At 39.1% G+C, this 13,861-nt stretch overlaps 1 protein-coding gene across 9 annotated transcripts in view; it reads right to left on the bottom strand.

The window, feature by feature from the left end:
• SSBP2 (single stranded DNA binding protein 2) overlaps window positions 1-13,861 on the bottom strand; it is a 189,867-nt gene that overhangs the window by 37,967 nt on the left and 138,039 nt on the right. For 8 of the 9 annotated variants that reach the window (XM_044446623.1, XM_044446621.1, XM_044446627.1 and 5 more), the window contains 2 exons: window positions 6,012-6,071; window positions 5,017-5,083 (listed from right to left, as the gene is read on the bottom strand). In XM_044446623.1, the coding sequence (XP_044302558.1) occupies window positions 5,017-5,083; window positions 6,012-6,071 (127 nt within the window). Of the gene's footprint in view, window positions 1-5,016; window positions 5,084-6,011; window positions 6,072-9,017; window positions 9,102-13,861 lie in introns of all 9 variants that reach the window. The other variant, XM_044446630.1, reaches the window with a different exon arrangement.

A 13,861-nucleotide genomic window follows, 5' to 3' on the forward strand; every position in this document is an offset into this window, starting at 1 on the left:
AGTAGCAGCTCGGCATACATCATCAATCAGGACACCCGATGCAAAGGCAGATGAGGCTGCAACAGCCTTAGTTGAATGGCTTCGAGGGGCTGTAGGTAATTCAATCTTAGCCAGTTGATAGGATAAAGTGATAGTACGGACTATCCACTTGGAAAGTCTCTGCGGAGTGACTGGATCGCCTTGATCTCTGGTGGAATATTTAACGAATAGTCTATTTGAGTGTCGAATAGATTCAGTCCTCGATCTGTAAAAGGCTAAGCAGCGCCGAACGTCAAGTGAGTGCAACAATCTTTCAAAAGGAGTTGACGGTGATGGAAAAAAGCAGGTAAGATAGTATCCTGTCCCATATAAAAAGATGTAGCCACCTTAGGAAGAAAAGATGGATCGAGGCGCAAAACGACCTTTTCTCTGTGAAAATTCAGGTAAGGAGGGTCTATGCGGAGAGCGCAGAGCTCACTGGCCCTTTTGTGAGCCGCCCCGAGGCTTTGTTGTGATGGGGGCAGCATAGAAATGTTTTAAATAAATAAATAAATAAGTGACCGCAACAAGAAACGCTGTCTTCCATGAAACCAGATGTAAATGGACTGTTGCCAATGATTCGAAAGGAGCTCTCGTAAGTGCTTGCAGAACAACAGAGAGACTCCATGTAGGCATTACTGACCTGATTGATGGATTAAGATTATGAAGTCCTTTAAGAAACCTCTTAACAGTAGGTTGAGAGAAGATGGTTGATCCGTCAACCAAGCCATGATGGTAGGCTATTGCTGTCGTATACACTTTAACTGAAGACAGTTTCAATCTGGAATGGTGCAGTTCTAATAGGAACTGAAGGATTTGATGTATCGATGATGTAAATGGAGAGAACTAACGAGACTTGGCAAAGGTAGAAAATCGTCTCCATTTAGCCACGTAGGACTTCCGTGTGGACGGCTTCAAAGCAGAATCAAGGATGTGTTGGATATCAGGATGAAAGGCTGTCGGATTCGATGGATCAATCCTTGAATCCGATGGTACGGAAGGAAGAAATGAAGAGGAAACGCCGAATCCACTGGATTCGACAGCAGGATTTGATTCACTTGAAGTTGTCGTCGATACCGGTGGCTCAATGGTAGCTATCGGATTCGCCACGCTGTTAAGTTCAATGACAGTAAATCTGGATGGTGAAGCGTACCGCCCTGCTGGGTTATGAGGTATGGGAACAGTGGTAGATGGAGGCATTCCCCGCGAGAGAATGGCCACCAAGGGGCAATTAGTATCCCCGAGGCTCAATTGTATACTATCTTCGCTATCACTCTCATCATAAGAGGGATTGGTGGGAAGGCGTAAAAGATCAGATTGTTCCAGGGGATCATGAATGCATCCCCTAGGGATCTGTCCCTGATTCCCACTCTCGAACAGTAAGCATCGCACACCTTGTTCTGTTGGGTGGCGAATAAGTCCACATCGGAGAACCCCCAGCGATGAAAGAGATGGTCGCATGTCCGAGGATCTAGTTCCCATTCGTGAGAGATGAACATGTGCCTGCTGAGGACGTCTGTTTGCACATTGTCCGTACCAGCCAGATGGACTGCCATCAGCATAATGTCTCTCGGAATGCACCAGTTTCAAATTTTCATTGAAAGTCTGGCCAAAGTTGGGGACTTTGTTCCACCTTGTTTGTTCAGATTGAAGACAGTTGCTATGTTGTTCGAAGTTATCTGAATGACCTGATGTTGGAGAACATCCTCGAAAGAGTGTAGGGCCTTGAATACTGCCAGTAGCTCCAGGAAGTTGATATGATTCGTGGATTCTCGACGATTCCATGTGCCTTGGGTGTATAGGCCGGAGCATATCGCTCCCCATCCCAGAAGAGATGCATCGGTACCAAGGGTTATTGAAGGACATCATGGCCTGAAGGGAACCCCAACAGTCAGATTGGCTGGTACCGACCACCAGAGCAGAGAATGGAGCACCGAGGATGGGATTCGAATCAATTTCGACAGTGGGTCTCTCTGTGGGTGGAACATCTTGTTGAAGAGGACTTGTAATGGACAGAGTCGAAGTCTGGCGTGTGGCACCACAGCAACCGAGGAAGCCGTATTTCCCAGGATCCTCTGGATGAACTTTGCCGGGACCATCCCGTCTCATCGCATTCGATGGATGCGGCGAGCAAGAATCTGTTGTCTGTCCCGAGGAAGGAAGGCTTTCCCCAACGTTAAATCCAGGCGGGCTCCAATGAAGGTAAGTGTCTGCGTCGGAAGAAGAGAAGATTTCTCGGTATTAATGCATAGGCCCACATCATCCAAGTACAACAGTACAACAGATTGTACGGATGGATGCGAGGAGTCCTTCCCTAGACTGGGACACTAGCAGCCAATCATCAAGATACGGGTAAATTTGTATGCCTTGGAGGCATAGGAAAGCGCAGACAGGGGCCATACATTTGGTGAACACTCTCGGAGCAGTGGCCAGTCCAAAAGGTAAAACTGTAAATTCGTAGAAATGGGGTACAACAGCAAAACGAAGGAAATGCCTATAACTTGGGTGGATCGAAATGTGGAAATAGGTGTCCTTCAAGTCCAATGAGGCGAACCAATCCTCTTTCCTTAGCAGCGGCAAAATATTTTGAAGGGTGGTCATTCGAAACTTTTTTGTCACCATAAATCAATTCAGATTACGTAAGTCCAAAATCAGACGTAGACCACCATCCCGCTTCAGGACCGTAAAATATCTGGAATAGAATCCGTGGAGTCTGTCAGGTGGGGTTACTTGACGAATCGCTCCTTTACGAAGAAGTTGTTGTATTTCATCGAGTAGTGCCAGTGAGCATGATGTAAACCAGATCGGACTCAAAGGAAGAAAGATGTCGAATTCTATCCGATAGCTGTGCTGAATGATGGACAATACCCACCGATCAGATGTGATGGACTCCCAAATGTGGAGTCCGCTTCACAGCCGATCCCCAGATGAGAGTGGGGTGGGTATAGAAGGAATCAGAGGAATGGTTTGCCAGTCCCGTCAATGCTGTCTCCTATCATCGAAACGGCGGCGGCCCTGCTGATAGCGTTGCTGGGGCTGTAGGCGGCAGCGCTGCTGTTGCTGCTGCTGTCGGTGCTGGGGCTGCTGTCTAGGCTGGTAGGACTGCCTATAAGATGGACGAGTCCATGACCACTTATGCCTAGTCTAGGTCTGTAGCACCATCCTGCATGCCGTCATGTGGGATTCATGTAGTTTCTTTAACTTGTGGTCAGTGTGTGAGTGGAAAAGCCCGGACCCGTCGAAGGGCATTTCCTCTATCCGACGCTTAGTCTCCTCCGTCTCCTTGGCAGGGACTTCTCTACATCTGCCTCCAGAGTGGCTGTGGGCGTAGGTGTGGGCAACCTAGCCCTAGGGGGGGAGTCCTGAATTTTCCCATCAGAAATTGAGCCTCTTTGTAGAGTTGGAAGTGGCCCAGCAGGAAGGTCAGCCACATGGCGAGGGGACCCTTGAGGGGTAACCCTCATAGCTGCCTGAAGCACCGGGTCGGGTGGAGTTGGTACGGTAAGTGCCACCGGTACCGAGGGGGCCATCGAATCTGAGTCCCGGTGTCGAGGACGCTCTGGATCCTTTGATTTTTTTGAAGGTTTAGGAGCCTTCTCCTTCCTGGCCTTCTTATGGCCTGCCGATTTGTCAGGTTCAGCATGCTTGCGCTTCTCGTGCTTCTTCTTGGGAGAAGCAGGTGGAACCACCATAGCAGATGCTCTTTCGTCTGAAGAGCATGAGGGTGGAGCCATTGAAGCGGAGCCAGGCTTTGGAGCAGCAACGAGCGGGTCGGACTGCATGAGAGCTCAATCCCACAACAACCTCTGGAGGTGATTCTCACGATTCTTCCTGGCCTGCTTAGAGAAGGCCAGGCAGTGAGAGCATTTATCAGTCCTATGCCCCTCCCCCAAGCAGAGGAGGCATAGGTCTTGCGGATCGGTCGGAGACATTTTTGACCCGCACTCCGCCCATTTGCGGAAAGCTGCTCGCTGCGCCATAGCAAGAAAGAGAAAAAAGGGAGATAGTACAGAGGGTAAGTATATATTTTTGGGGGGGTTTTTTTTTGATAGAAGATCAAAAGGAAGGTAGAAAGATAGAGAAAACTACAAGAACTATAGGAACTATAAGAACTATTAGGAACTAACAAGAACTAGAAGAAATACTGAGGCTATAACAACTGGGAGAACAATCGAGAAGAAGAACAGGCTAGACAAGCAACGGTCAGATCGAGAGCGAAAGCGGCACGAGGCACAGAGAATGGCGGTCGCAAAGACTGAACAAAATGGTGGACGCTCCGCTCTTTATAGGCTATGGGGGAGGGGGAGCGGAGCTTTCCTGCCAAAAACCGTTAGCTTGCAATCTTCCAGCCAAAGGCACTACGCAGGCGCAGCACCCATATGTGTGATGCACAGAGGCCACAACGAAGAACAGCCTAGTGAGACTGGACTGCAATGCTCTTGGCATCTCTTAAACTCTCAAACCCCCGCATCACATTAAGATGTGCATCCAAGGAGGAGATAAAACTTTAGGATATTTTACTATTATTCAAAACATTGATTGGTTAAATAAACCTCAGCAGCTACAGAACACATTGCTAGATACACGTTATAATGGTATAAGCAATAAGCAATTTAAAAGTACAATGTTTTAAGGTAAGTAAGAAATTTCAGTCTCTAAGAGCTTTTGCATAAAAATCCAAATTAACTGAAATCAACTCTCAAAAGATAAAAGTCCTTATGATTCAATTTATAAAGAAAAAGAAATTACCAGAACTCAAGATTTAGGCATGGCAGCTGTTTTTTTTCCACTAAGAGATGATTGAGTAAAATGGTTCCTCCCATTTATCTTATGCTCATGAAATACCTGTAAAAAAATGATAGGAACACCCCACCTCCTGTGTCACAGGTAGTACCCCTTTTAAGACCATCATTCCAACTGCTGAATACACTGGCAACTGAAGGCAATGTACCAAAAATATCTGAATTAAGTTTTTTATTTTCCAATAATACACTTTACCTTGTTGCCGTGTTGGATCCATTCCACTTGGCAATAATGGCTGACTTCCTGGAACACCTCCAAGTGCCTATAAACAAAAAGCATCATCATCATCAAAACGAAATTAGTTCAGATGAGATTTTTCTTTAAAAAGCAATCTGTTTTCATGTTAAAGACAACAAATATAATTTAAATAAAAGATTCAAGGTAAGAATCAGTTGATCAAATACAGACTGAATGTAACATTTATCCTCTAGGTTTACTTGCTTATGTTATTAAGACATATTACCCCCTATTTTACTGGTATTAACAAAAAGCCTACCATAACTTTCTATTAAAAACATGGCTAGACCAGTCAACTATGTGATGTACTTTATTTAAAAAATGCAGCAATCCTGAATGTGAAACTCCCACTAATTTCAGTGGGAAATTAGTGCAATTCCTTCTTGTAGTTAAGTATAATAAAGCATGCCAATTTTCTTCACATTTTAATGTAATACTTAATTCAATGAACATAAGTGTCTTACTTTTTAATTATAGAATATTTTCAGTTTTTAAAATAGCATGCCATTTATTCAGTGTTTTAAGAAACCTATCTTGTGGGAAGACAAACAAACAAGAGACAATGACTTATCTATAGTTAATAGGTTATGCAGTGAGGGTTCCTTACAAACTGAATAGTTCATGTAGAATTTAAAGCAATAGATAAGTTCAGCAATGCTTAGGAAGCCTCATGTCATGTTAAAACAGTTTCTCTCTTACCATGGCATTATTGTTGGTTGCTATGGACTGATATAGTAAAGAGATGAAAACAATGAGACTCCTGACTTTATAATGGAACTGTGTGAAACATGTTGATGTGATGTGTCCCCAATATAATAAAACCTGACTGATGTTAACACAAATATCATGATGTTTGCACTATGTATAAATTACTATAACTTATAATGAAAGTTTAGTTTTTCTAGTTTACCCTTTTTTTACTATTTGCATTTAATTAACAAATGGATTATTACCTGATTGGGTATTCTTAAAGGTGGTCTTGGGCCTCCAGGGTATCGGGGGGACATGAAAGGCTACAAAAGGAGAGAACTGCATTAGGAACATAGGCAGAAACATTTCATTTATTTATTTAAAACTTTTCTATATTGTCCCATCACAGACATCTCGGGACAGTTTACAACACCATTAATAGAACAGAATAAAAATGTAAAAAAATTTATGAAATTTAAGTAAGACTTTGAGACTAACCCAGACTTAAAGTAACATTAAGTTGTTTTTGCTATGCAAACTATTACTATACTTCCTACTTAACTGAAAAAATACATTCTTCGTTGAGTATAATCTAGAGTTGGAGATACCAACACTTCTTTCCTCAGAAAAGCAAAAAGTCCAGCCCATTGAGACATCACATTAAAGCCAGGAAACCTGGCTTAATAAACCATATTTTCAATAAGAGCATACTAAACCATAATATGGAAAGAGAAGCTTTTACATACACCCATAGATATTAGATGATTTTGTAGTCAGAGCTACAAAATATGCCTATGCCCCTTTATACTTTTCTGTAAATATACTTCTAACCCAAGCAATAGTATGCAGGGCTGAGGATGAGGATTAAGGCACAGTTTAATATAAATAAGCCTCAGTTAAGTTAGGTTAAAGGCTTTGCAAAGCTTGGCCAGATAAACTTGGGGATTACACAGTTCATTTGTGCTCTAGGTTCAAGAGCATTGATGAGACTGCACTGTTACCCATGGTTTTAAACATCAGATTTGAGAGCATTTGTACAGCTGTGTCCAAACTATGATTAGTGTCCAGCACTTGGACAAAAATCAAGGAAATACTTTCACTTTCAGAAAAGGTTGTGTTTCAAACATATACATTTTGACATAAATACTGAATTCATAAAAATTTGATTCTGCTTTTTCTATAACAATCACTTAAACCTTTGTGAGGTGTTCTTCCATACAAATGTGAATTATAGTAATTATAATTACTATATTACAGTAATTATATCTGCATCTTTGAATACTTTAATGGCGGGGAATAATATCATCATGGTAACACAATTTGGTGTATTATTCTTCAGAGCATTTCATTCTCCAGAAGTAAAGACAGAAATGTTTACATGAATATGCATATAAATATTACCACCTAACCAATTTTATAAACCCAATACATTGAACTGTGCAAATAAAACACCTAACATAATATACATATTATATTGTCAAGAACTGAGCTGTGTAACAATGTCAATGATGCAACTAGCATCTAAGTCCCAGACAGGTTCTCACGTTTCCCAAATTCTGTTAGTACATCAGATTTTAGCTGCCAGATTAGTAGTGCCCAGATCATTTTTTTTGGTAGGGATATGCTCACAATCAAGCTTATTACATGCTAAATTTAGTTCATTACATTGCTCGTTTTGAAGTATGCAAACAGCTAACTATATTTTCTGAATGGATCTAATGTTTTACGTGTGTCCTATACTTACCTAAATCTTAAACCACTGCCTTATCTACCCTGCCAAATGAAATGAGGCAGGTAACTAATGAGAGGAGGGTGAAGCACCTCCTCAGAAAAGCTGCTCTCATCTGAGTCATATTTTACTATATGTTTTGAGCTATTAAAGGGTTTTATTTTTCTTTTCCACAAGTTCATTTGCAGCATTTTATTGTCTTTGCTGTAGTTTTTTTTTTTTTTTTTCAAGTTTCTTCTGTGAACCCAGAGAAAATTCAGCAAGTAAAGAAAATCTATGGCCAGGCCAAATGCAGTCCACAAACATCATGTCAGGATTGACTGCAAAATAAATCTAACCCACAGTTTTCTTTACTGATTTTTTATACATGATGCCTTTTAGACCCAAATGGTTATAAAGAACTGGTTGAAGAAGAGAGTGACTGAGGAGTTCCTACATGTAATCTGAGTGCACATGGCTGATAACTGCCAAATCCTGAGCTAGAATGGCAATAAAAGATACAATCTAACAATATTGATCTTAATTATGCAATGTTAAGGTAGTGCACAATATTATTTTATCAAAATATTAAGAAATACAAAGATAAAATATGCAAATAGCCTAACTATTACACTTGACTTAAACTATTAGACATGTACCTGTAATTCCAGACAGAGCTGGGGAAAACACAACCCTGAATTGTTTAACTTGTAACAAAACCAGGCTTAATCTCTTAAATGATGAACATGGATCTGATAATCCCTAAAGTCCTTGTTGTATACCACTTCCACCTTGGAACTGTTTATATTGCAAAGTATTGACAAAAAGGAAGCAAAGGCACTTTTTTGAAATATTCATTTGCTTTATTCATAATAGCTCCAGACAACAGGCCTCTGTTCTTTCCTTGAATAAGAAACGAAGATAAATAACTGGTTATGTATAAGGGCTAGAAAAGACATGTTCTATGCTGATTTGAAAGGAAAGAAAGGGTGTCATAAGATAAAATTAATGTATGAGACCATTCTGAATGATTTACCAACATTTAAGTAGCAAATGTTAAAAACCCTTAGCAATATACAATAGCTGAACAGGATCTATTTCTATGACTACATTTGTGGCAATGAAATAATAGTTTAAAATAATCAATTACTGGTCCACAACATACAAAAATGGTAAGGTGAAATTATGTATGGCAAAGACATGTATCAGTATACTTGGGGAAACAATAACAGCAAATTAGTTGACTCACACTGGATGGCAAAATTAATGTTACAGGGTACATTGGTCTTCGGAAAGTAACTAATCAAACCAACAAATAGACAATATCACATAATGTATTAAATAAACGAAATATGGAGAAGAGGGCAGCGGGTGAGAAGTGTGGTTCAATGTATTATTTAAAGAAGGTACTGAAAAATGACTACAGAGCATCTGGCTCAAAATATGAACCACTTTATATGAAGAAAAATTTAAAATGGTACACTGGAAATGAGCAAACTATTGTTGTAATGGCAGTTGCAAGTAATGTGTTTCAGATGGGTGCTTTTGTATACCTTCCTACCTGACCATGAGGTCCCATCGTGGGATTGCTGGGGTTGTGAGTGAGGGGCTGTGCATGGGGTGAAGGCTGTGAACCTGCAGGCCCCTATGGATTAATAACATTGGGGAAAAGATTAGAAACATTTTCCTAGGCTGTTTTCCCCATTTTATTTCAATCTTCCAAAACTATTCAGGATGGAACATGAACTGAAATGTCAGTAATCAGGTCCTTTGAGGATCAACACACTGCCTGTTGTAAAACAGCATACCTGCACCATTGTGACTACTATACAAAATCAGTGCAAATTTTAATGAAATTACTGCATTAAAGAACATCTAGTAGTCCACACACATCAGGTGTCAACAAACAGTTTAACTGTAGATGCAGTCCTGCAATGGAAAGATAATGGGCAAGTGACTGGGACAGAATATATAGCAAGGGAAGATTGCAAAAGTGATGCTGGATACAAAGAATGGTCTGCTTATCGGATCTCATTTATATGTGTTCCATAGAGGAGAAATAGATTTAATTAATAACCAAGCATTACATCTAGAATGTGAAAAATATTAAAATGTCAATATGAGATATGAGAAAGGAGGACTGTAAGAAATCTGAAAACTTGTTTTCTTAGCTTAATTGTTTAGAAAGGACTCTTTGGCAAATATAAACAATATATTGAAGGAGAAAAGTATTTTAGAGCATTTATTGTGTATAAATATAAATTCCTGACAGAAATGAAATTAATTTATCATACTTTACACAATAAATCACAATCCAGTTTTGATTAAATATTGCATGTCAATTAATGTCAAGTGAAACTACAGTTTTACTTTTGAGTTCACATTTTATATCAAAAGTAACAATACAAAAAGAACTGGAATACTTTATGCTCCTATGAGTTCTTTACATTCCCATGAATGTCAAAGTTTACCAATCTCATGTTTTCCTCAAATATTATGTCAACATCTACAGTGACTGAGCTTGGCACATAATGCCAATTTATGGATTATGTAACCCACAAATTGGAGTGGGGGAAGGTACCTTCAGTATGTTCTTCACTTCTGCTTTAAACTAACAACCTACTATTGCACTGTTTGCAATCTGTTATTGTGATAGCCAAAACTGGACATTCTGGGTTAAGGTTTAAACTAGCTCAAGTTAACCCAGCAACAAAAAATTGCTTAACTCTGAGTTGTTTAACCCACATCACTGGGAATAGGCAAGATATACATAAATTGAATAACTAAATGAAAATAATTAAATAATAATAGGATGTTAATTGAAAGTAGAAGAGAAAGGTGTGCAGGCAGCAATATACTTTCTTGCTCCTACTTATGCAAGACAAGCCAGTTTAAATAACTCATGGGTTGTCAATAGGTGTGAGCCAGGTCAATATACCATCATAAATCATGACATGTCACTCTTGTTTCACATACAGCACCAAATATTTAAAGTCAGGGCCTATATAAATGTTGATCAATTTTCAAAGTTTAATATTTTTAGGTTTTGGCACAAACAGTGCAACAGTTATAGGCAAGGACTGGGAAATCTCTTTCAACTCAAGGGCCAGATTCCATTTTGAAAAATCTCTTGGGGCCACATTCTAAATATCATTGGAGTGAAAGGCAAAAGGTGTGGGGCAACAAATACCAAAACAAACAAATGAACAAACCATAACTGCTTAAAGCAATCATTCATATCAAGGAAGCTTATGAGACATATTTCAACCATTTAGAATGGACAGGAAATGTACAAAACATGGTAAAACAGCAAATGATCGCAATTAAGAAAAAAGGGGAAACAACCATGCGGAGAACTTCAGAGACCTGTATCTAGCCCCTGGGCCACCTGAGGTGATATATAATATCCTGGTACAGGCATGCAAAAAATATTCCTTTTTTTTTAAAATCCTTTGATGATTAAAAGCAACAGTCAGCAGGAAGTTACAAGTGCTAATAAAAGCAATCAAGCAGCTTAAGGTAACAGTACTGTAAAAATTGTGAGCAGTGAAAACTGGCAGCAGTCATCATATATAGCTCTACAACAAATAACAAAACTCCATGTATATTTTTTATCATGAGATGTGCTATCAGAAAAACATCTCACTAGTAATATGGGAAAAACCAGGTGGAGGTTTCAAACTTATAGATACCAGGAATCATACTGTAGTATTCTTGACACAGGGATGTTAAATATTCTGTTAATCCAAATTTGAGTTTTAGATCAGGTTAGCAGTGAGTAAATGATTTTAGTTATTATACTTCTCTACTGCAAAACACATGGTAGCAGAAGGGTGCAATAAAATGCTTCCCAATGTTTTATTATGAAATGCAATCACTACTTTTGTTTTAATGATACTCTAATTCTATAAATAGTATTATAGGAAGGGAGGGGGTCCTTATTGGTGAATATTTTGAGAAGCAGATTCTCATCCATTCTTTGTCTGATATATGGCTCAAGAAACTGTCAAAATGCAATTTTAATACTAATAATAGGATGCAGGACAGACTATGGTGTTCCTTTCCCTCCTATCACCTCTATCACATTACTTTTAAAATATTTGATTGAAGGAGAAAGATGACATAGGTGTGGGACAACTGATTTTAATTCTGGTTTGCTCATAGTAAAATAATAAGTTTTACTGTTGGTTCTTAGTCTTGTTAACTGCCTTGGATATCATAGGGGTAAAAAAGTGACATAGAAAGGCTATTAAGATCAAGAAAAAATGGTTACAAATTGCAGAGAAGTTTAATCTATCTCAAGAGTAGGCAAGCTGGTGCCCTTCAGATGTTTTAGATTTAGAATTTCAGAAACCATGACCACTGGCCATACTGGCAGGGGTTTATTGGAATATCAGTCCAAAATCCACCTACTTACTTCTCAGTGCATAAGGACAAAGAAAAAGGAGAGTGTAAAAAAGAGATAGCGAATGCAAGAGATCTGTTAAGTGCACAGAGCACACCCATACAGATTGAATTTTATTGATTTAATTGCATTTTATATTCATTTGTAGTCTCAACAATACTGCAACACATCTCTTGTGTCTCTTTCATTGCTTGACCTTTGGGGTTTAGTCTGAAAGAGCATACTTTTTCTTTCTTTTTTATTAAGGATAGCTTTCCACTGTTAAGTGCCAAAAGTTGCACAACTTTTGTTTTTATATATTCTGCAACAGATTTTAATCCAATCTGAGAGTATGCGCAGTAGACTTTCAGAAGAGCTTCTGTTATAATGGGACTTCCCTACTGAATACACATGAGCATCTGGAAATAACCTGCAATTTTGAATACAATGGAGGAAAAACTGCTTGTCTTCTCACACTTTCAAGACAAGCCCAGGGTTGTGGTGGTGGTGTTTTTTGCTACATATATGCACACATTTTAAATGTTTAAAAATTTATCAAAATGAGCTGCTAACTTTTAGATTCTAGTCTTTTCTACTGTCTGCCTCTTCTACCCACCCATCGCTTTAAGGGCTGGCTTGCCTATAATGAAAATTTACAGCACCTCATAGCAACAGATATTACACAATTAACTACAATAGGTAAAGTCCATGTGCACTCCTATAGCTTTCGGAAGATTACTTCTATGAAGTTATTATGAGTGCAAGTATATTTTAATACTAAGTATCTTGATAGCTTTGGTTATCTGTAAAGCAAAATGCACTGAAGTTCCACTCTTGGAATAACTGCACTAAAATGCTTGCACTAATAGATTTTCTGTAATAAGCTATACTGGATTTCTATATTTCAACATTCCTACAGTGCTAATCTACAATATGAATAACATATTTACACCAATATGTTCTCCTCAAATGAAGACTAGAAGTCCATTTACTAATTCCTTGATAAACCAACACGTAGAAGCAGGCTAGCATCTTTGGTGCAACTATTTTCACAAGAAAACTTACTAAATAAACAACTGAAGCACAATACATTTATCTTAGTATATATCAGAGTTTCTTGTTTCTTCCTTGACTCTTGAGATGACTCATCAATAGCCAGTCCTTACAGTGGGGGTAAGCAACATTCGGCCTACACGTAGTAGTCTTGGCTCCTAATGCCCCTTTTCACTTTGTCAAAATTCAACAGAGCAGTGGCCATCCACGAAATCCCCTTGGTTTGTCAAATAAAATAAATTTGTCCCTTGTCAATCTTCATCACAGTTTACCACCAAAATTTGACAGCAATCAAACATTTTTTTTGTCATTGTGACATTATCAGATTGTGGTGGTCTGGCATCTCCCCCTAATACACTGTAAATCCAGCTAGCTTTGAATGTGTATTGAGAGGATATTCCAGTGATGATGGGGGGAGGAACTTCAAAATGATACCGAATAACAAGCAATCAAAGAGATTGTAAGAGAAAATTACAGCAGACAGAGAAGTATAGATGTAAATGGAAAGAGGTAAGTAGGATGAAGGAGAAAAGAATGGGAAGCGGAGGAAAACAAGAGATTGCATCAGGAAAAGGAAAGAACCATAGAGTGAAAAACAGGAAGGAGAGCTAGGAGAGGCTGGTGCTCAAGGAAGGATAAAGGTAAAACACTTTAGGTAAAGGTTTTGTCAACTGTATTCTAAACCCATTCTACTTAACTCAGGTTACTCCCAGGATTCCTCATATGTAGTAATGTTACCTCATTCCAACTCATTCATTCACAAACTTTTCCTGCAGGCTTACTCATATGACAACGTACAAGTAAAAAATTACCTGCATTTTCTTCCTCATCACAGACATGGCAGCAGGTCCTCCTTTACCTTTGGGGACCTCCTTCCTTATGCGTCCTGTGGCACCACAACACTTCTTCCCTTGCTTCCACTGATTGGTAAAAGCTGCTTTGAACTGCTTGGGAGAGTTAGATGGTAC

The sequence above is a fragment of the Varanus komodoensis genome, unplaced genomic scaffold, assembly GCF_004798865.1.
Source record: "Varanus komodoensis strain SLA01 unplaced genomic scaffold, ASM479886v1 scaffold5, whole genome shotgun sequence".
NCBI lineage: Eukaryota > Metazoa > Chordata > Lepidosauria > Squamata > Varanidae > Varanus > Varanus komodoensis.